This window comes from Corvus kubaryi, unplaced genomic scaffold, assembly GCF_017639235.1.
Source record: "Corvus kubaryi isolate FWS band 111438036 unplaced genomic scaffold, C.kubaryi_AGA036_p1.0 138, whole genome shotgun sequence".
Classification (NCBI taxonomy): domain Eukaryota; kingdom Metazoa; phylum Chordata; class Aves; order Passeriformes; family Corvidae; genus Corvus; species Corvus kubaryi.
The window spans coordinates 23,565,212-23,589,183 of record NW_024580672.1 but is presented as its reverse complement, the minus strand read 5'-3'; the positions used below and the strand labels follow the sequence as shown (position 1 = coordinate 23,589,183).

Here is a 23,972-nt window from a genome sequence, read left to right as displayed (position 1 = left end):
CTTTTGACTGAATGGTGAGTGCAGTATCAGGTATGAGCACAGAATGGAGAACTCTGTAATCTAAATAGAAAACTAGGAACATATGTGTACAAATAAAAACGCCAGCTTTTATAACAGTAAGGCAGGAAAACAACGTACAATCTGGCCATGGCCTGAGAGGCAGTTACATAGGATGTTCAATATGTAGCTATGTGTTAAGACCAGAACAGGCTTTAAAAGCACTAATGCTTAAAAATAAAACAAAACAAAGAAACCCCAAACATTATACAACATCTGTTTTAGTAAACAGATTTGATGGTTGTTTACATCCTGAGTCAGAGCGAGTTACCGTCCTAATAAAACTTTTGTTTCTTTGAATATTGTAAAGATGCTACAAGCCACATTATTTTCTAGCATGCGTAACTACAATAAAACCATGAAAGATGTTTCACTAATGGTGCTGCTGCATAAACCAGAGATTACTCACCAAATTAATGCAGAACATGCAGTGCTGGCCATAAGTTGAGTGAATTTCATTTCTAACTGAGAAGGAATATTTAAGTAACCAAAGCTACACCAATAATTACCACACACACACACATTTATGCAGTTCTGTTCTCAGAGTTGTTTTGCCTGATGAAGAACACTTGCAAGTTCTACTACCATATATTGCCCAATGCTCTTCCAAACAAGGCATCTCAGTCCCACATACGGTGTATTTTGCAGAGAGCCCGTTTTTCTTTCGAAAAACATTCTTTCTTCTTTAATATCTGAGGCACAGTAAGGAAAACAGCAGTCTTTTCAACACTGCACATTTTCTAGAACTTGTTACTTCCACTTTTGAAAAATCTCTTCCACAAACTAGAAATTTAACTTCCCATTAGTCGTAAGTTTTTTTCAAGACTGTAAGTCACAACAATTAGCACATAAAATACCTTGGCATAAGTTGTGTTGTCTGCAAATTGTGATAATATCATCTCAGGATTTTTTAAGTCTATACTGGCCATCCCTACTTCACCTCTGGCAAGGCCTCTTCCTTCTACTACAGCTACAATAACCGATGCAACAGTATGAGCAGAAACTGCAGATGAGGATGTAACTGCAAAACAGATGTATATATTCAGTTACATTCAATACAGATGAATGAAAGATTGATCGAGGAGCACCACAAATGACAGAGCAAGGATAAACATGATGCATGAAAGAATCATTATCAGTTAAGTTGTTAAGAACACTAAAGACTGAACTGATAATGATTAGTCAGACTGTGAAAGAACTACCTTTAAATGCCATTACTTTTGTGTTACTAGAGCACTTATGAGCACATATAGAGCACATATAACATGGCACAAGGCATCACAAGGCACCCTGTAACACCATTTTACTCATACGAAGCACTGCAAAATGTACTCCCATCAGCTACTGTGTAAGTGTTCTGAAAAACTAGCGTTCTACACCTCTGAACATGCCAACATAAAATACATAAAACTTGCATCAAGAAACTTGAGGATTATGTTACATGTGATGTCCAATGCATTGCAAGCCTAAAAATAAACCCTGATTAGAGATGTGCATGAATTTGGGCTCTTTAGTGACCACACTACATGTCCACACGTCCACAAATATAATTCAATTTTGGACAATTTGAAAAAAGTCTGAATTCTAACTACACTGATAATTCATACATGAATGCAAAGTAAGTGGCAAGAGGATGCAATACCAAAACATCTTCTCAGTATGTAAAGTAGTATTTTCTTGTTGGTGTATTGTTCCTTGGCAGCATCCTCTGTAGTACAAAACACATTGTATTTTGAGTTTATTTTAGTATCTTAACATATCACATTAAAAATTAAACTATGTTTAACAAAATAACATCAGAAATGTAAGTTGGACTATTTCCTCTAAGAGCTGTTAATCTTACCCGAATATCCCATAAGAGGGGTATGGCTCCTGCAAACAGATCTACCAGAAGAGAGAGGTGTTTTTCCTACACGTGTGCTATTCAGGCCTCGCACAGAAGAAGAACTCGTGAGATTCAAGGTGTTAGCATTTTCTACACATGAACTTTTGTCCCCAAAATATGATTCTGAGGGGAGAGAGAAATAAGTAAATTATGAAAACAGCCACAACAAATTTTTATGCAGAAACCAATATACAAAAAACAGCTTACAAAACTTCATTTATTATTAGTAGAAATAGAGATATCCAAACAAAACGTCATTCTATGAAAGCTCTCCAGAGTATAAAATTAAATAAAAATCAGACTGCTTTGAAAACAAGCTTGCATTATGATTATTTTCTACAATGAGATTACCTGCAGTGCCAATAAAAAAATTTACACTGTTGAACTGAAATAATACAACAGAAGTCACTTTACTACATATCATTTAATATTGTAAAATATTCTAGATTTATGAAAGAATGCTAAAAATCAACTTCATCTCACAGCTGCCCATCATTTGAAAAATCATTACCTCAAACTGCACATACGCTTATGAAAACCGTTTTTTTAAAGCTGAGCATTCTTTTTAAAAAACAGGACAATAAAAGAAAACAGAGAACCACTTGGGAACAATAACCCTTTGAATTTATGGGGATCAACTCTCAGAAATCATACAGTAATCTGGGATGTATTTGTTAACAGCAGTTTCTTTTACACATGTATTTAAGATCTACCTACTTTTTTAAGTCCTGCAAAATATCTTTGTCTCAGAACACTTTTAAATTCCAACAAATTATTTACGTAATTTACTTGTTTTCAATTCTCTTGAGACGACTGAAGACATCCTTAATCTAGTTTAGATAACTGCTTTTTAAGATTAAGAAAATGAATGAAAATATAAACAGCAGAACTAAAAACTTTAAAAACTCCAGGTATTACAAAACATGCAAGCACAAATGTTTCTGTTTCTTATATTACATTAAAAACTGACGCACAAGACAAAATACTTCAGTACTGCTTTTAGATGATCAATTAACTGCATAACTCTTTATCAAGGTTGGCTGGTACAAAAAATATTTACAGTACTGGGGTTCTGGGGTTTGGGTTTTTTGGAGGATGAAGTGGGATTTTCTTTGTGTTTGTTTGGTTTTTTTTTTTTAATCTTAAAACTGTGACAAGTGATAAAAGTATTAGTTCAGACTGTTTGGTTGGGAACTTTTTAAAGAGTGCATACATCAGCATTGCAACGCATATTGACAATTTTTTAAAAATAGCATTCACTTAGATTTTGGCATAGGTTCACTCAGAATTTTGGCAGAAGAGACTTCTCTTAGAAGGTACCAAATCTGGCATAACAGGGGGAAAACAGTAATTTTAAAGACCGGATGAACCAAACCATATACAGGTACTTCTTAAACCCAACATTTAAGTCATGCCCTATTCGAATTAGCATTCCGTTTTGGGGTTTTTTAGGATTCCTCAGTACTCGTACATATATTACCCAAACCCATTTTACCTAATTTCAAATTTATGTATAATGGAGATATATGTACTTCAGAATTCATTGCAGCAAGGGTTAAAATACTTTCCAACTCTTTTCAGTTTCTTTTCGTTTAAAAACACCAGAATTTTAACTTTTTTTGCTGCCTGCCAAGATACGTACTTTGATAGTAGGTTTATGTAAAGGATGGCAAATAGCAGTATTGCATTGTAGGACCACAACATTCTTACCACACATCGAGGACGACAGGCACGTAAAACTGTTTCAAAAGCTAGGGAAAAAAATAAAAACAAAACCAAAAAACAACAGCAACTAAACTCCCAAAAAAAACAACAAATCAAGCACAACCCCCAAACTCATAACCAATTGAATATGTTTCAGTTCTCTGCTGTAAAGCAGACACCGTGCAGCAATTCAAACACGTTTATTGATCCCACCAGAGAACTCAGCTATTACTACCTACAGAAAATAAGAGAGATTTATTTAAAGAAGTGCAAGGAAGGACTCCCATTGTTCTGGCAGGCTAAATGAAAAAAGGTCTCTATGACTGCGAGTTGCTGCTGCCCCATCTCAGTAAGCACCGCTTTTAACAGCTTTTTCGGAACCCGACCCGAGCAAAGAGACCAGGAGGATAAAGAAAGAGATAAGGCAGAGAGCGTACCTCCTCTTTCGGAAGCCGCTGGCTTCATCGCGCCGCTCCCGGCGGCCCGGCCGGCTGCGAGACCTTCCCCGCTGGAGCCGCCCGGCCGTGCCTCACCGCTGGAGGAGCCCGCGCTGCTCTCCGTGCTGTGCGGCGTCTGCAGAAGCCCCAGGGTGTAGCGGAACGTCTGCTCCGCTCGCCCGCCCACGCCCGGCGTGGAAGAGCCGCGGCCCGTGTAAGACTCCGACGAGGTGGAGGAGGCGGCCGCCCGCCCACCCGCGCCCGCCATGGTGCGACCCCTCAGCGCCGCCCGCGGCCCGCGCGGCCCCGCGCCCACCGCCGGTAATGGCGGCACCCCGGGCCCGGCTGTCGGCGCGCCCGCCCGGGGCCGATCCCTCACCCTCCGAGATGGGCCCTGCTGGTAGAAGTTGTCGAGCTGCAGCAGCTATAAATGATAACAGCAGTAAACAGAGCTGCTGCCCCTGCAACGGGTTTCATTATAAATACGCAAGGGCCACGGGAACACAAGGAAAGTGCTTGCTCTGCCCTTTAAAGCAGGAGTACTGCATTTAAACGTAATTCACCCCGTATTAATTCTTCACCATTCAGACGGTTTTAATAGGAGCTTCACCAATGTTTTCTTCCTGCTCAGGAGTTGGGAGACAGAAAGATCCCTGAAATAACCACAAAGCTTGTTTACCTCTGTAGTTGTCTTAAACACGTTCTTGTACGAATGTTTTAGAACACTAACACTGCTTTGTATATTAGCATCATGTAACATATACCACTAAAATGTTTCAATTCCCATTTTGACTAGGGACAATTTTGTCTCTGGCATTAAATACACCTGCATCATAAAACACTCCATATACTCATACCTTATTTAATCTATAATCTTAGAAGATCTTTAGAAAACACACTGGACTTAGGAAATTGCATCGACCAAACTTTCATTGGAGAACTCCAGTAATATTAACAGGATTTCAGTCTAGAGTGAAATGTTCTACACTGCTATGCAATACCACATACTAACTCCCAGGCTGTCTCAGTCTGTAAGAGACTAGAAACTCTGAAGACGATTCCATTTTGTCTACACAACATGGAAAAATAGCAATATTCTACTAAACAGTGTTTTCCTAGATGAAAAGAAGTGCACTTGCAAAGGAAAGCATTATGAAAAAAAAAAGGTACTTTAAAATTTTTGGTTAACCTTTACAGTTAAATAAAACCTGATCAGCGCTCTCATTCCCTCACACTCAACACAAAGCCTATTGTAACTTTTTTCCAAACCTTGAAAAACAAAATTCCAGGCTTTGACCAAAGAACTCATCAGGCAACTCAGCAGCTAGAAGCCTGTAGGCTTTAAAAATTCATCAGAAGTACCTGAGCATTCACATTCACATTTTGTTTTTGAAATTCATGACAAGGTCTATCAAAAAACAACTTTGTCCAGTTCTAGTTTACTCTACAATAACACAGCTAAAAGAACCCAGATACTGAGCCCCACCAGTAAAAGCCAAGGCATATTCATGACCCAGCCCACTCCACTACCGCACGAACTACTGCTCCCTGAAGGCCAGAGCCCTCAAAAGACAATCAAGATAACTGTGCCAGCCATCTACGGCCCAAAGATTAGCTGTATCGGCTTTGCCAGAAGTATCTAGACAGATGAATGTACTACCACACCACCCTGAGGCTGTGCTACCCTGTCTTTAGTATTGCTACACCCCTGGGCAGGGCAGCTCCAACCATGACACAGACACCCAATACCCCAAGCAACGTTGACTGTGAGACGTGATAAGCGCATGAGCAAGAATGACTTCCATAGGGAATATGCCAGCAGCGATGTGCCAGGACAGTGCAGGTGCTCTACAGCAGCCCTGGAAAGTGGTGACTGCTGCAGCCATCAGCGGAGATGAGAGCCATGAAAAGCAGAACAATGGATGAGCAAGAAGCCAAGCTTTAAGACAAAAGACTGTTATGCACATGGGGATGTGATCCCTGAAGACAACTCTGTCAAAAGAGAACTCACGGAAGTGGAGCTGAAGGCACCACCTGGCTCACCACTGTGAGATGTGACTGCTCAGAAATATCTCCAATATGATAAGACACCAGACAGATCCACACCTTAAGCTATAATTGCAAGACAAGAAAGGCTCAACAGGCAGTACACTGATGAGGCAATGCACTTTAGACTCTCGGGAGGTGCCTAGTGATCACTAAGAGCTACGGAGACATCAAGACCCGAGGAAGGTACAGTGTACGATGCAGAAGACTGACTAACAGAGTTTACACAATACAGACAGGTGCTGGAACTGCCTTCCTGGGCACAATCCTCACATTGTGCCGAGAACTAATCTGCTCCCTTGGCCTGCTCCAAGGGAATCGTTCCTGAACAGCTCTCTCCCCCTACAAGGACTTTAAACCCCTCCTTGCAGTTCCCAACTTTGCCCCCCTCCTCAGTGTCCTTCCCTCACCTTCACTTCCAAGGAATAGGGGTCTGAAGCCATCTTCCTTGCTACTTGCCAGCAAGCCCAGGCAGGCAAGCCTCAGTACCACTGCCCTGCCCTGGGCCCGCCCACTGCCAGATACCTGCGTACCCGGGGCTGAGCGCACACATCGCCCGTCATCGCGATGGCACCACGGCCCTCACGGCCAGGCAAAGCCCCCCCGTAAGCTTCTGTGTCGCAACCCGCTGGTGCTGACCTAAGTTCCCCTGCCATGCCACCTTCAGCGACCAGGAGCCATCCACACCTACCAAGGCATCTCGCTCGCCTCACCCGTGTCCGCTGGCCCTCAGCATCTACTCAGAGGGCAGATGCACCCCGTGCCGTCATGATGCCCCTGTGACTGGAGAAAGGGGTGCAGCAGCACAGGATCCTGAGCATGGTGCGTCCACCACCCATGCCAGGACAGTGGTGGAGAGCGGCGGGCAGGAAAGGAAATGGCGCCCTGGCAGGGTGGTATCACACCGGGACCCCCCAGCAGTGCTGGACCAAGAGCGGGATGTCCTGCAGCCGGCGGGAAGCTCGGGCCGCCAGCCGTGCAGCGGGGCTGCAGTGTACCAAGGGGAGCGTTCGTGCAGATGGAGAGCTTCATTCTGGACAAGCCATCATCAAAGTGTTGTTGGAGTAAGTTTCATATAAAACCAAAGAAAAATAAACCTTTGATACAAATAAGTAACAAAATTAATGTAGCAGACAATTATGTTATTTATCTACAATAGTCAACAATACAAAGAATTGGATATAAAAGGTTTCTTGGTCAAAAGCTTACTATACATTTGGAACATCTGTCCCCCTATCTCAAGACTGATCAAATAGAAAGGAATTAAGCATAAAGCTTTCTGGCTTTAAAGAGATGCCATGATCGTAAGTCTGAAGAAAAAACCCCTCAAAACCAAAACTATTGAGTCTGTTCTCCAGAACAGGTACTTGAATAAAACAAAACTTAGGAAAAAAAAATTATGCTCCACCACCAAACATATTTGCTACAAGGAGCACTGGGATAAAAAAGGAATGTAGTCGATACTGAAATCCTTCCTTATGTTACCTGTACGATTTGAAAAAATCTGTCTCTAGGAGAAGCGAAGTCAGTTTGCAGATACTATTTAAGGAAACTGAAAGTGGGGAGGGGAAATTCTCACTGATGGGATCATTTTGTATTCATTGTACTGCACAATGATCAAAGACAATGTTTTTGAAGATGAAAAACAAACTCCTTCACCAGAGATTATCCTGAAGCCTGAACATCTTCAGGAAATAATTATACCCCTGGGTTTTCTCCCCAACGTTTTTAGCTGGCATTTCTCTGAGGGAGAGGGAGGCTCTCATGAAGATACTTCATGCTCCCATGCTCTGAAAAGTCAGAAACAACATGATTGTCCCCCCTCAGCAACCACTTCGTAGTTAAGAGTCCTTCAATTCCCACTGGTCCACGTGCATGGATACGCGAAGTACTAATTCCCACTTCAGCACCTGTAGGAAACACCCAAGACAAAGCCAATTAATCCTCTGATGATGTTCATACTAAACGGTTTTGCACCTCTAAGTAAAAAAGCTGCCTGCGTTGCAGGGACCTGCCATTCTCTGCTCCTCTCCAAATACCAGTTCTATTTACCTGATAGAGAAGCTCAAGGAGTTAACAATTACATTTTAAATTGTAATGTTTATACTTCTGGCTGTTACAGTTACTTTCAGAAAGAAAAAGATGCAAGAGAGAGAGAGGTATCTCTTACATTGATCTTAGACTGATCTGAGGGCATAATCCTTAAAAAAAAAAAAAAAAAAGTAAAACTAGTAAGATTATGATCTTATGTCCTTTTTATCACATTAAGGAGATATTGAAAGACCTTAACTGGAATTTTTTAGTCACATGGAACACTGTTCCAGCTGACACAGTAATAGTGTGTAGTGGAGACTTCTGATTTTCCACCTCATGAAAGAATGTTTCCCTTGTCTTCTGCAATTCACAGTAGGTGCACCTGTTTATTTAAGCAGCTGATACTCAGTTTGGTTCCTGCCCTTCATTCCTTAATACTACTACAGGACTGGCACACTGGACAGCATCTCAATCTGCCCAGCAGGACCAAAGCATTGCATTCTTTACAGCATTATTAGAAACAAACGGAAAGCTGTTCAGCACTTTCACATCCTGTACTGCATTGTTCTATCACTATATGCATGCAGCGTACTTTACTGCAATTGAATAGAGCTTCAAAGGATCCAAAACATCTTTGTGTGGACGAAATTTCTAGGCTTCAACTTTTCATACAATACCTTTCCTGAAAACCTTTTTTAGACAGTAAGATACGAGACTAATCCTATCTTTCAGGGTTCATACTGCCACACTTTTCACACACCAGAAAATTCTGCAGTCACAACCCCACAATATCCTCCCTCTTACCAAGTCCAAATCTATAGCCATCAGAGAATCGCGTACTGGCATTCCAGAAAACACAAGCGCTGTCCACATGCTGGAGGAAGAACTCTGCTGTTTTCTCTGCAAAAGAGGCAGAGACAAAAGTAAAATCCATTACATACAGAATGATCATGTATTCCAATAAACACAGCATAAAACAGCGAACGGATATAACAACATATCTTTCACATGCCACCTTACCAGACAGTACTTAAACAGCCTGGGCTAAGCCAAGCTCATTTATACCTTCCTCCCAGTATGCTTATCAAGTAGATACTGCAAATCTTAGAAGAAGCTTGCAAAGATTAGAAAAAAGCAAAAAGATGTCCAATTCTAACTCCATTTAGTTTAGAGCCTTCAAAGAGGGATTTAGTTGCATGACCAGGGAGAAAGAACAGCTGCCCCAAACAGCATTTGTCATTCAAACTGCGACAGTTAAGCTACTGTCAGCTCTCCAATAGTGTCAACCATGGAATTGCTCCAGTTACTGAAAAATCCTAAACTCAATTGCTATTGCAGGTAATATTTGAGACGTACAATGCAGAAATGCCACATGCAAGTGTGTGAACTTGGAGATCAGTAGCCTGTAGCAACAAGACAGACATTCAAAAGCAACTCTATTTCCAGTACAAATCACTAGTTTCACCAGGTCTTGTGGCAGTGGTTATGGTATCAAATGCATGCTTTTTAGTGACATGCATTTAAGCTCAGAAAGAAATACAGAAACAGAAGCCTACTTGACTCACACTGGCCAGTCGCAGATCAACATGACCTTACTGCAGCTGATTCTCAGAAGTTCTGGGCTTGGTTTGGTTGGAGAGTCAACCTTTTTCTTGGCACAGCTCTAGTAAAGTTTTGAACTGGCACAGACCCAAGAGAAGAACTACTACAATATAGTTACTTACTCTAACACCAGGAATTAGCAGTCAAACCGAAACAGCAGCTTAAAGAAGAAGCCTGGTCACTAACCATTCTCTGTGATAATAACATCCGTATGGGAACTTCCATACTTGTGGATATGTTCAACGGCTTCTTGAACGCTGTCCACCACCTCAATGCAGCACTCCAGGTCCCCATATTCTGTGCGCAGAGATTTCACTTCTGAAGGGCTGAATGTCAAGTAAGATGCAAACTTTGGGCCAGCATGAATCTTCACCTGCAATACCAGAAACATTTTGTGGCTACTGACCATACCAGAGCCTTTCAGGTGAAAGTGTAGCTTCTTGTACTCAATATGGGATGGATGGTAGTCCCTGTGGTGCTATGTTTTGGACTTGTGATTAAAACTGTGTTAAAAACCCACCAATGTTTTGGCTGTTGCTGAACAGAGCTTGCACAGCATCAAGGCTCTCTCTTCCCCCCTGCTCCATCTCTGTGCCCCTAGCAAGAAGATTGGGAGTGTGCAGAAAGTTGGGAGGGGACAGAGCCAGCAGCTGACCAGAACTGACCAAAGGGGTATTCCATGCCATACAATGTCATGTGCAGCAATACAAACTGAGGGGAGGGGGTTTTTGAAGAAGGTAGGCATTGCTCTAGAGACTGGCTGGGCATTGGTTTGTTTGTGGCAGACAGCAAATAATTAGCTTTGCCTTGTGGGTATTTTGGGGGGCCGGTGGGTTTTTAGTTTTGTTTTGGGGTTTACTTTTTTTATTGGGTTGTTTCCTCCTCTTTGTCCCCTTTCTTCTTCCTCTTTCCTTCACTTATCAAGCTATCTTTCAGCTGACAAGGTTCCTTGCTTTTGCTCTCATTTTCTCCTCCTGTCCCACTTGGAGCAGGGGAGAGTAAGCAGGCAGCTGGATGGTGCTTAGCCACTGACTGGAGTTAATTCACAACATGCATGCAGTGTAAGAAAAATACACCTATACTTTGGTAAACTTGGCACATAGGTGAATTAGCTACAAGGTACAATAACTGACATGCTAGATTGGCTACCCACCATGACAAGCTCCTAATTCAGGAATCATCTGAAATTACTTAAAGCAATTGCATCACTTAGTCATCAGGCAGAAAAGGCCAGTGTAGCACTGCTAGGAAAACAGCTAAAATCTGCAGCCAGACTTTGTTTTAAGACAGCAATGCAATGCAGAGAATAACAAAAGGAATGCTTCCAAGTTGGCACCTACAGAAGTCTTAACATCTTGAATGGCTTTTATCCTTTTACTTTATAAATTGATACCAGCCCTCTCTGAAGAACATCTCAGACACAAAGTTACTGGGTCCAAAGCCAAGAAAACTCACACGGATATTTTTCATTTGTTATAAAAAAGATTTTAACACATTATCAACCTCTGCTGAAACACCTAAACAATGAGAGATAATTTAGAACAGATACAGCACAGAAATCCCATGCAAATGAAACACAAGAAATTTTGACAAGACAAGCATAAATGGGAAATAAGGCTTAAGTCTACTAAATGTGAGGGCTTTTAAGAAGACATCTATAAACCAGCATTTTCTTGTGCAACTATAAATTACTTTATTGCATAATCCTGCCCAATATTTGCATGTTTCTTGTTGTCACGTCAGATTGGACAGAGGTAATATCCTCCCCACTGTATAAGCAGATGGGTGGGTGGTGGTGGAAATGCACTAGTACTCATATTCCTGCCATCCAAGATGCATCAACCCTGCAGTCTACCCTTCCCAAGAAACAACCAAACGAGACATTAAAAAGCCCCAAACATTGAGAACTTGCTCCTGCCTACCTATCAGCTTCTTTTACTATAACCCTTTTAACATCATTGAAACGTATGACCTCTCTATCCTGCATTAATCACTGCCTGTACACTCTATTTGCCAAATACACAGTACTGTGTGAAAACCCTTGATTTTATGTGCAATTCATACTACTTCATGGATATGTCTTCCTGATGCATCTCTGCTACCTTTACTGAAAAAACATTGCTTGTGTCTAGACAACTAATTAGTACACCTGGCCTTTTGATGTCCTTTGACATACCAGGAGGGAAAACGGGTAGGAATAAAGGGCATGCAAGAGGAAAATTTAAAAAAAACACGTGTATGAAGCAAGTTCAGAAAGGATAAAAACAGAAGGGAATTCACTTGGGTAATAAGCTAAATTAATAGATAGATTCAGGAAGAAGAGGCTTTGCATCTGGCTGAATTGGAAAGGGTAGAGAAAGGGTTGTGTATATGCTCTTTTAAGGCAGCAGATTATTTTTGCTATATACAAGGAAGTATATAGCAAAAGTATCCCAGTAACAGTCTGTAGCTGTCCTGAATAAGCTACTTTCAGATAATTTCTACAGAAACACTTGACACTGTATGTAGAAGCAAATTTCATTGACATGTACAAAGACACATATGGGTAACTAAAGTGTTATGCCACGTAAACAGGGCTACACCAGCCAGACCAAATGCTTCTAAAGTTTTAGAAAAAAAATCAAACAAAAACCACAAAACAAAACACAAGTATGAGTGACTAACCTGTTCTACTCTCAACATGTCTATGATCTGATCAAACAACGGGGTTCTCAGCAAGTCTCGATGAATTAAGAGAGTTTCCAGAGCATTACAAGCAGCAGGATATTCACACTTTGAGTCTCGGACTGAGGTTTAAGAGTAAATAATTGGTTACATAAATACATACATATTTACAACAAATATTTTGGATATTATATGAATTATAAATTACCATAACTACATTGCATAGTCCAAAGTTCAATTACACCCATGAGATTCAAATCACCCTCCCACAGCTTACTTATTCGTGTGACCTTCTCAACACTGGCATCCGTGTCAACATACACGTGACAGATCCCTTCACTGTGTCCCATCACTGGGATTCCCTTAGCAGCTTTCTGGATATTCCTGACTAGCTGTGATGAACCACGTGGAATGATAAGATCTATCAGCTTATCCAAACGGCAGAGATCTTCTACTTCCTCTCTTGTGTTCACCTGTGGTAGTTGCAATACAAAGAGTTTACAGTTTGAACTCTCAAGTTGTGCCTACACTTTTTATACATAGCATACCAAAGACATAGTCGATTTAACCCTAGGTGCTTACCAGTTGCACTGCATCTCTGACTCCGTGAATAGAGAGTGCTTCTTGTGTCAGATGATGAAGGATTTGATTACTATTTGCTGCCTCTTTCCCTCCTTTAAGTAGTAAACCATTTCCACTGGCTATAGCCAAAGCAGACACCTGTCAAATGAGTTTATTACAGGGAAAAAAAAACAACCCTTAAATGTCATTTGGTTCTTCCGTCAGAATAACACCCACAAAATAAAACCAGGATTTTTTGTTCAGTTGATTTACTCAATATTAGTCTACAGTTTTCTTTTTTTAGCTCCAAAAGACCATTACAGGTAGCACCACATTTAACTCCAGAAATTAAATGTGCTAGTGTTTCAGGAACAAACTTGAGTTTTCAGGGTACTATTGCCATGGGAAGACTACAGTGAACAAGTCAGAGGAAACTATGGACATAGTTTCATATGGCTTCATATGAATTGGGTAACTGTGTGGGCAATTACCCCAAGGAGAATAATTTCAGGAGCAAGAACTCTTGTGCCTCGCCATTCCAGCACAGAGTGGCAAATAAGCTCTTCCTATGAACAGGAAAAACATTTTCATCATGCTGTCTAAAATAGCAGTCACAGACAGACAACACTTGCTCTTAGTGTGGAGAAAAAAATATTTCAGACAATAGGCCCAGCATCATCTTTGCTTCCATGTTTATCACCAGAAGAACCCGACAGATACTGCTACCCTTCTGTTTAAAGTGTCAGATTTCACCCATTTAAGTCCAGCAACACAAGAGGTTTTCGTTCTTTTCTACCTAGGAGCATGTCAGACACAATAAATCTCTTTTTCAAAACTTATTTTACTTTTGTATCCTTTTTTGTACTCCTCATCCCAACTTCATTCACAATGGACTCACAATTTGTCCACCAACTTAAAAAAAAGTTTAAAAGCATGTACTCCTTCGAAAAACAAAATCACCTCCGCTCCACAACCTTTAGAATAAACAAACTCAGTATTTTAAGTTATTTTGCTGTATTACTATCTTCTGGGAAAGATTATACATATCATCATCATCACCTGTATATATCATCACCAAACCTACACTCATCAGAGTATCTATTGTACATTGTTGAGATGCTGATGCCAAAATTAGCCAGGCTCACACCTAACAAGAAGTTAGCTTGGTGGCACACTGCAGATCCTGATTCATAAAATAACCAGCCAGATCTTTCCCCTTCTAGTATCAAATGGGCAATAATAATCACAATGCTTGATATTCTACCTCATTGGAAAAGAATATTGAAAAATAAGAAACACTTTAGAAAAACACATGGAAGTATAGCAGTCTGGGAAGTCTGCCTTACATAGCTATCGTGTGTCTTTTTAAATTATATAACTAGACATTAAAAAGCCGCCTGATTGTATTTTAGAAGTACCTTCTAAGTATCTGCCCCTCCAGATCAGTATCACAAATGAAAACTAAACAAATAAGTTTATTTAAATAAAGAGGGATAAGATTAAAAGAAAGGTTTTGACCTGGTTTGAAAAAAGGAGAAGAAAAAAATACCAAGAATTAAGACACAAAAATCAAAAACTTGTGTGATTAAAAGTAGGACACAAGGTAAGGGGTTTCAAAATGGTTCAGTCTCAAAGACTAATAGAGCATGACTATAGTTCAGAGCAACAACTGAATTTGGTGGAATTTATATAAAACAGTCTCTGAAGGATGCTTGCAATTTTGCCTTGTATTAGAGGCAAACATGCTGTTTGTATATGCTCACTAGAAGCTTATTAAATCTTAACCCAAACAAGCATGAGATGCAGTAGTAAACTAAGAGGAGGGAACTGCTCCTCTGCAATCAGAGACCCTCCTGCTATCAGATACAGGATGGGACAGAAATCATGCAATTCAAACACAGAGTTATTAAAGGTGATCCTCTGAAGTTGCATCAGGAAGCCTGATGTGAGTATGAGGACAGGAAACAGGCAAGAAGCACAGCAACTACCAAGACAAGCTATCCCAAGCCTGTAAAACAAAGCAGGGGAAGGGAGGGCAGGGCAGGGAAGCCAACAGGAGTCAGTCTGCTGTTAGTTTTAAGACAGAGTGAAGAGAAAGACGAAGACATCAGCTACGCAAGGCAAGAGACCTGGGTTGAAGTCCAGGAAGACAGACTAGAATTCAACAACATAACGTACTGGTTATCGGTAACAAACTGAGCTGGTAGTCAAGGGAGACTAGTGCCTTTTTGTTTCTTCCTACAGCATACTCCTTTTCACTGTGAAATGGGGACTACTCACAAAAATCTGGCATGAAGTACAAAGCTGTCCACTAGTTGAGCCTCACATCCTCTTCAAGTGGCTGTACCCATCCTTTTCTACTCAAACACCTGCTCATATGTTAGAGAACTCCTCAATCAAGCTTCCTAGATACCTAATGTTAATTGTGGGAAGAAATGTTGATAATCAAGGGGGTTTTTTTGTTTTCATTTTAAAATCTACTTCAGTTGGTCAGTAAAGTAGTTAGGAGTTAGAAAGTAAGACCAAGGTTGCCTCTGCAGCATTAGTTCAGCACCCATATTGTCATGCATTTTATAACAGCATTTACTTACAGCAATACTTCCACACAGTGCTGCAAAGGAAGGCATTTGCCCTTAACACACCTGCCTTAATCCTAGCATAAGACAAATGATTAACTGAACACTGCAGAAGCAAGTTCTGAAAAGATCTCTGCATAAAAAAATAGGGATGCCAACAAAATCAATTGTAGATGAATCCAAGCCAGAGTCCTTTGAAACAATACTTCTTGTAGTCTCTTACTTGCTCACCAACAGAAATACCCAACAGTGTAATCTACCTTCCTTACATACCTGTGGAAGACAGTCAGGACGAGACTCAAAGATCACAAGAAGGACACCAATTGGCACTGTCACCTGCTCCAAATCCAGGTCTTTTGCTATTCGAGTTCGTCGAATCACACGGCCGACGCTGTCCTGCGAGGATGCTGCAATCTGACGCAGACCAATAGCCAAGCTGTTCAGCTTTGAAGTAGACAGACTTAGGCGTTTCAACAAAGGGAGTGCTAATCTCCCTAAAAGAAAGAAAAAGCTGTGATGAAGATAGATTGGTCTTCCTAGGCTCAAGCAAAAGTGACTTAAACGAGTGCTGAACCTAAGGAAAATTAAGGCATTTCCCACACCCTAGCAAGTAACCTACCTGTGATTAAACATACACAGCATTAAGTCCAGTAGTCACAATAAAAACCCTCAAATATGATGATTTCTTCCACCACATTTTCAGTTAGTGTGGTTTAAGCGCTTTGTGCATGAAGCAACCGCACAAACCATCAACACCCAGAAAGATAAAGTTTGTCCTATTTCATGTACTGAATGCATGACTGAATTTCTTACAAATTTCTACCTTTGAAGTACTTCTGGAAGGTCTGAGCAGTAATTTCATCTTTCCGTTTTACAAACGGAAAGCACAAAAGCACAGACACATGCATAGCATTTCTGTGCAGACTGGGCAAGAACAACTTGAACTTTTTCAGTCTGAACATGTTCAAACAATAAGTTAACCCAGCAATGTCCCCTCAAATGCTCTGGTCAGTGGTGCCTTCCACAGAGTATTACAATTCATGATGTGTTCTTTTCACGTATTTGCTATGCCAACATATACACATCTCAATTCCAGCTTCTCAATGAATGCATAAATCTAACGCCAAAGGATGGGTTTCATCTGAGCCACCTAAAGAGAACCTTCCTCAATCAGAAGGGGACACGGTTCTCTTTGGAGAGCATCAATTTAAATGCCCTTCTGGAACCAAATATTACATTAACCAGTCCAGAAAATACTCACTTTATGCATGACAGTAGCAGAGATATTTGTTCCATTCTTTCTTTTTTTTTTTAACAATACACCACTTGGTGTTTTGCACTGCCTCAGTATCTTCTCTGATGAAGGCATCTGTTTTATGCAATGAAGGAAGCTGCAGCTGTTTACACTGACAAGCCCTTGAATTCCTGGGTTCACTATTCCATGTCACCCACACTGCCCAATCCCAGGTGACAGAAGATTATAAGTTCTGCTCATTTGTCTTGAGGCCCGGAGAGGTCCAAGATCATAGCATTACTATGGAAGGATTTGAAACATTACCTTTATTTTCAGCCTCCTGCAAGTCCTTTTTGTTTGCCAAGAGAATGTCTTCTCTCTGGTCTGTTAGTAAGTCAGCAAGACGATAAATAATCTCTGCTCTCTGAAAGAGAAAACCGTTTCTGAACTGACTTCTTACTCAAAGTCCATGCTGTTAGACATCTAGCTCCTACAGTCCATTTATGCTGACCACATCCTCTCACTATCTTAACTCTCCTGATACCTAGCCAGCTGATTTTTCCAGCCTGCATCACACTGAAAAAGAAGACTGAACACTGCTTCAGCCTTTACCTTGCTTTTTATTATCTTGTTTTCTCTGCCCAGTCTTCTTCACCAAACTCACATGTCCTTCCCTTAAGAGCACCTTCTACCACATCATACCCACCCAGCTGCAGAGCAGTAATTGTCTACAGCTCTGCTCTTGTATACGTGTTGTATGCTGAACTCCACACAGGTGTGAATGGAACAGGTTACTCCAGTCAATTCTTCAGCAGCTCTGATCACAATTCACTTCTGTGTGTTATTTGATGCTATCAAAATTTTTATAAACCCCACATGAAAGCCCTTATTACTTCACAGAGGAACACGATCTTTTTGCTTTTCTCATCTTTGAGCAGGCTACAATACCAACAATGCATCTGGCACAGAAGTAATAGATTCTTGTCCCAAAGGGCCCATCTATGTTGTAAGTCTGTGTTGTAAAACTTGCCACACATGCACAGTCTTAACGAGTTGGCCATATTGTTTTGTCACCTGCTCAGGCTGTAGAGCCGCCAAGGTCCTGCCACCAGCTCGAGCCATTTCAGCCTGCTGTTCTACAGTAGGGCCTGCAAAAAAACCCAAAAATATGCTATGCAGACAAAGTGGGCATTAGCCTGTTTGTCTTCCAATTCTTTGTTCAGAGCATGAAAGCTGGTACAGTTTTTAACAGACAAATTCAAGAAAAATCTTGTATTCTAAGACAGAAAAGTATGTACCTGACATAAAAATACTGTTATGGTCCCTACATAAAAAATCATCACAAAGATTCTGTCCCTGTGTCACAGCAAATGTGCAGCATGTATCAGAGAGACTTGACAAAGGGCAAAAGAACAACAGGATAGCAAAGTCTCCAGGGCATAGTAAGCTACCAAAAGAAAAGAGGCAAACTTTGAAAAGTTTAAGTATTCAGCTGAGGAATGTATGCATGGGAACACACAAACAATAATGGAAGCCAAAACCCTAGTAACAGCTCGCAGAAAAACTGCTTTCCCTCTGTCTTTCCTTGTATGCATTTTAGAAGCACGGTGCTGAAATTATATAAAACAGGTTCTGTTTCTGTTTCCAGTCACCGTGTTCAGGTAGCATTTCAGCAAAGAATTCACAAGTAGCTCGCAGATAAACTGTCATTTTTAACTCTCCTGAAACAGCCTGTAAACCAGGTGACTTGAACCCAACTTCCATTTAAGAAGGGTCCCATGGAAATTGCCAGAGTAGAAATTATAGAGGGCTATAGTGGGAAGTGTAAGTAAGGAACTTGTGGACATAAAATTAGTTAGACTAATTTAAGACATCTTAAAACAGCTTTTTGAAGTGACATCATACTTTACAAAATATGGCATTTTTTACTGTTTTTGGAGAAAAATCATGTATGTAAGCAGATATACTTGATTTTTAAAAGCTACTTGCATTTCCAAAGTGTGGGCTTTGGAAGATAGAAGACAAAGAGACGATTGGAGTAAACACCACAACAGTCCACAGGGACGGACTTTTGCTATTTACCATATTTGTGACTCAGAATGGGACCACAAGATTAAAAGCTTTACTGCTGATACCAGCTTATGATAGTGGGGCTAACCAAAAAGGCACTTGACCATAATGATGCGTGGGTTCAAAGGATGATTTGACATATTTACACAAGAAATCCATTAAGGATTATTATACACAAAGAAATTCACTTGGCTTGAACTACAAGTCAAAAGTATCACTCCAGTATCTATTCTGCTAAGTCATGGATCTTTGGTCTGATTTTATCCAGCAATCATTACACAGTTCCAGCAATGCAGTGGCAGGAAAACATTCCTACCTACCATACCAGAAGACTGAGTCATAAAAGAAATTTATGATAAAAAATAAACCTAAACACGACCTTAGTTCAGCAGCACATTCTATGTCCATATTTTCACACTGAAATCATGGATACTTGATGATAACTCCCAAGACTACAAAAGGCAAAATTTCTACTCTACTCATTGCATTCTTCAAATGCAAGTCTAATGCACCAGTTTATCAGTTGGAGGGAAGAAGAGCAGGGAATTCAGCAGTTTCTATCCCTATTTTAGAAAATACCTTTCAAAATCCATTCTGCAAGCAGAGGGTGGTTTCTCAGTTATTGCAGACAAATTTTAACTCTAGTTTTTCAGGGAATCTCTACAGCTCTCAAGGTACATATTACCTCTGTACTCACCTGCAGGTTTTACCTCTGAAAAAAAAGTTCCAACTTTTTTCCCTTCTACAATATCTGTGATGACATGGCCTGAGATCTTTGGGTGGGTTCCATTCGCAATCACTACAGAAGTACCTCCTTGCAGGGCCCACAGAGCTGCTTTCACCTACAGCAAAGGACAGAGCCAGTTGCAAGAGATTCACTTGTTATTTGGATCACCACTCTCAACAAGATTTCTTGGCCCACTCTGATGTCCAGATTGATTACTTACACTTTCAAAGAGCATTCAACACACTTCAGGAATTTCTGAACTTCAGTGTTGGAATACTGAAATTTGCTTAGTCCTTCTACAGTATGTTAAGTTTACATCAGGATTAGCTTATTAGTAAGGGTCCTTTGAAATCCTGGTGTACTGACTAGTCCTAAGATTAGCCTCTTTCCACATTTTTGAGCAGAACACGATTTCTCTCAAATCCCAGATGCTACTTGCCGAAGAGGTACTGCCAGTGGTTTCCTTCATTCTTCTTCCCAGTCAAGGTTTGGGCAGTATTATCCACTGCTATATTTAAGTATGTGTCATTTATTTAATTGTGAAAGCTTCTCTGCTTACTCACTTATGCTTTCCTAATATGGTCGTACAATTTGGTATTACAGTCCATAGTCACTATGACACAAATGTCATATAGGCCTATCATATCAAACTCAGCTACTGAAAGACCATCAACTGCTTCACTGTTGCTCAAATTTCACGCTGAAAATCGAGATTTGTTCTTTGAGCTACCATCTGTTTCCTATTATCGATGCTACAGTTTTCCAAAAATGTTGCCTACCTTCTCAACTGCAGCAAACTTTTGTTACAACACCTGCATCAAGATTTGCCTCTATGGGACTCAAAAGACACCAAATAACTCTAACAGATTATTACTTTTACAATAAAAGTACTCTCTGACCTTGGCAGCTTTACCTTCAATACCTGGAATTGTTTAAACTTATCCTAGAAGACAGATAAGGGAAAGTAATTTCTGAATTAACTTTGTACATCCCATAGTTACAAATGCCTCCTCCTTTTACCACCTTCCAGTCCATGCTCTGATACTCAAGAGTGTGCCTTACCTGATTCTTCAGGAAAGGGAATAATCAGTGACATAACTGGTAAAGATTTTTACTTTGGTCTTTTCCTGCTTAGTCAAGATCTACTTTGGTTTTTACACACAACTTTCCAGACACATCCCTGGGAAACCTCCAGCAATTAACACTACAGTAGTGGGTATCTCAGCCTCATGAGGGACATATATGCTGAAGTCTCATAACGCACCCATGTTTATGTACTCACAGCAATGAATACTGAGACCGGCTGACTGTACACAGCACTAAATATAATCCACCTGAACAGCAGCACAAAGCATAATCATCTCAGGTAGCTCCCTTTCCTTCCCGAATACGAAGCAAATGTTCCATATTTCTACCTTGGCTTCCATGCCACCCATTCCCACTCGGGATTTGGTTCCAAATGTTACAGACTGCTGGTCTCCTGGGTAGAATATGTCAATAAGCTTTGCGTCATCAGACCCTGGAGGGCTGTCAAAGAGTCCTGAAATAAATAGTAAAAATCAGTTATATACCCTCATGTCCAAAGCTCACCCATGAAAAAAGAAAAAAACCCAACAAAAACAACCAACATGAGGCTAAAAAACTGTGTTCCACTTTATAGGATTGAAAACTTCCATTTTTTTTGTGGAACTGAAAGCACAAAGTACTTAACTGGCAGACCCGAAAGGTATAGGTTTATTGAAAGCCTAAAAAACAAAAAAGCAAAAACCCACACGCGGAATAGCAGCAAGCAAGCTTGGAGGTAATGACATTTGCTTGAGGTTTGAGACAGTTTGCAGGTTTTAGATGTTCAAAGTCAGGGCTTACATACACACAAACCCCCAACTGAACAGGCAAAGAATAGTCCTCCTCACCAAAGACTCAGATGACATTCTTGAGTGGCAGATTGCACAGTGAGAAAACAGGCAATTCAGAAATATGTAAAAAGGGTAACTATTGAATTCTACTAAGAAGAAACACAACACTACCGAGACATACTCTTATTAATATTTTTTAAAATCAAGTAATTTAATATAACTATGCTTGGAGTTGAATGACACTTTGGTTTACCTAACATATTAAACTTCAACTCCACCACTACGCTTCCCAGAAATTCTATGTGAACAAATACTGCCACAACAAATTAGAGAGCACAGGCACAGTCTATCTGTGTCCAGCCTTGATAGCTTGGGAAGTAGAGGACACACATCTTTCCATAAACAAGTTGTCACATTGAATGAATAAGCTTGGAGGACAGGTGTGCTGGTTTTTGGGTTTTTTTACAAACTATTTTGACTATTGCTTTTATGAGTTGTTCTAAGACAGTCATTTTGACTAGAACCAAGCATGAAACCCGGCTGTATCTGCTAAAAGAAACTGTGATTATGGAAAGACACCTCATTCCTCCTCAGGGCCTCAAGCATGTGTGGAAGTCCAGGATGTACTGAAAGAAACCCATCTGGAGAAGATGAAAAGACTATGTGACTTGGGTGATGTGGACTGCATTGATATGAAACTGTATCCACTACCCTCCTCTCTGTAGATAAGGAAGTTCAACATCCATAGGTGACAAGCTTATGTCACAACAACACAGCTCAGAAGACTAGAGCAGTGTAAGTCAAAAGTAAAGGAGACAGAAAAAGCTGGCAAGACCCAGGTATCTGGAAAACAATGACCAGGACTTGCAATACACCGAAAATTCACTGACAGAACTTGCTGCCAGAAGAAACAAACTATTGCAGAACAGTATTTGGTTTATACTCCTGATTCAAGACACATAGCTTTTATCCTGCATACTACTCCTGACTATCATACAACTCTCGGAAGCTAGCAGAAGTACCACAGTACACGTGGTATTGTGGGTTCTGGAATAGGTCTCAGGTTCACATGCATTCTCACCTACGCAGATTCAACAGTGTGTCAGACAGTCTTTGGCTAATGCCACAGCGTCACCATTGGGTATAGGCCTTAAGGAGTTATTGCAGTACATTGCAATTGTCCTTGTAAAAGAGATGAACTGAAGAGATCAGTAAAACAGGAAAAGAGGTTGGTTTGACAATCTGATGTGCTTCACTAAAATCAGAAATTAAAGAAATTACTCACAAACCTTCTACATCTGAAAGAACAATCAAGAGGTCAGTTTTCATTTCCACAGCCAGTCGCGCTGCCAGACTGTCGTTATCCTTCACACTAATAACCTGCAATACACATGCGTACCAGAAGCAGTGAATAGTGTGAGGAACTAGGTGCCAACACAAAAAAACAATCTACCTCAGCACTAACAAATCCTTCTGAGCTACTTTTTCCACACCCACTGGAAACTTCAAAGGTGATCTGGTGATACGCTTTAGTAAAGTGGTATCCAAATAACAAGCTGGGTGAGCAGTACCTGCATTCTCCACCTTAATGCCCAGATTAACTGACACTGTTTTAAGAAGGGGTGCTGGCTTAGATGACCTGCAGAGGCATGCTTGCTTTCAGTAAAGCAGACAATATTTGCCCTGGTTACACCCTGCAACACCGTATCATGCCAAATACAGACAAGTCAACATAGTCTTCCAGTACCCTCTGTCCACATACTAATTCTGTATCTTAGTTTCTCTGCTGTAGACTTCAGAGGTCCCCGGTTATGGCGTTAGTCAAGTACACATCAGCATTCTACCCTCTGCAAGCAGGACCCCCCACCCCTTGCAATACTTTACCCACATTTACCCCCTGCAGATCACTGTTTGGCTCTGGAGGTGGAACAACTGCATCATTAGTGTTAATTATAGGGACAATATTCATCCTTAAAAGCTCATGTAATGTTCCATTTAAGTTGCGACGCTTCTGTTCATCATGGAAATCCAGATTGGTGACTAAAATCTAAAAGGAAGAAAGAAATTACTTAGCCTAACACCTTTCCTATGAGAACATTATATAAACTTATGTACTAACATGACATAACACAGTCATGCTTTTTGGGTCACTAAAGAAACAAAAGCCACATTTAAAAGATATAGAATACAAGCCACAAATATTCTTTCCACAACATTATCAGGTTTATTCCACTGAAGCCTGTAATAGGCTATCTCAAGCTGATAGGTCACACCCTCCAAGAATGAACTTGGAAAAAAAGATTGTAATCAGAACATAGATGCTGATGATAACTACTAAGACCCTAGACAATTCAATAAATTGCTCAAGATGTTGCCTTTCCAGTTTTTCCTCCCACTTTAATGTTCCTACTTGTAGCAAGCAGAAGGGATGCTTTATATCAAGACTTTTCTTCTGCTCACTAGAACTCACCTGTTCTTCTGAAATAATCTTGCCTCCTGCATGCAGATAGCATCCCTTT

The 23,972-nt window shown here is 40.5% G+C and overlaps 2 protein-coding genes across 21 annotated transcripts in view; both read right to left on the bottom strand.

The window, feature by feature from the left end:
* MSH4 (mutS homolog 4) overlaps window positions 1–7,149 on the bottom strand; it is a 30,122-nt gene extending 22,973 nt beyond the window's left edge. The window contains exons 1-3 of one of the 3 annotated variants that reach the window (XM_042019674.1): window positions 4,084–7,149; window positions 1,901–2,065; window positions 915–1,078 (exon numbers count right to left, since the gene is read on the bottom strand). In XM_042019674.1, coding sequence (XP_041875608.1) covers window positions 915–1,078; window positions 1,901–2,065; window positions 4,084–4,351 — 597 coding nt within the window. In that variant the 5' untranslated portion in view covers window positions 4,352–7,149. Of the gene's footprint in view, window positions 1–914; window positions 1,079–1,900; window positions 2,066–3,652 lie in introns of all 3 variants that reach the window. The other 2 variants (XM_042019673.1, XM_042019675.1) reach the window with 2 other exon arrangements.
* Window positions 7,150–7,254: 105 nt separating this feature from the next.
* ALDH18A1 (aldehyde dehydrogenase 18 family member A1) overlaps window positions 7,255–23,972 on the bottom strand; it is a 48,026-nt gene continuing 31,308 nt past the window's right edge. For 17 of the 18 annotated variants that reach the window (XM_042019655.1, XM_042019657.1, XM_042019659.1 and 14 more), the window contains 13 exons: window positions 23,342–23,500; window positions 22,743–22,833; window positions 21,013–21,137; window positions 19,568–19,712; window positions 17,875–17,948; window positions 17,125–17,224; window positions 15,840–16,060; window positions 13,012–13,149; window positions 12,707–12,902; window positions 12,430–12,551; window positions 9,952–10,138; window positions 8,968–9,063; window positions 7,255–8,039 (listed from right to left, as the gene is read on the bottom strand). In XM_042019655.1, the coding sequence (XP_041875589.1) occupies window positions 7,858–8,039; window positions 8,968–9,063; window positions 9,952–10,138; window positions 12,430–12,551; window positions 12,707–12,902; window positions 13,012–13,149; window positions 15,840–16,060; window positions 17,125–17,224; window positions 17,875–17,948; window positions 19,568–19,712; window positions 21,013–21,137; window positions 22,743–22,833; window positions 23,342–23,500 (1,836 nt within the window). In that variant the 3' untranslated portion in view covers window positions 7,255–7,857. The remainder of the gene's footprint in view (window positions 8,040–8,967; window positions 9,064–9,951; window positions 10,139–12,429; window positions 12,552–12,706; window positions 12,903–13,011; window positions 13,150–15,839; window positions 16,061–17,124; window positions 17,225–17,874; window positions 17,949–19,567; window positions 19,713–21,012; window positions 21,138–22,742; window positions 22,834–23,341; window positions 23,501–23,972) is intronic. The other variant, XM_042019656.1, reaches the window with a different exon arrangement.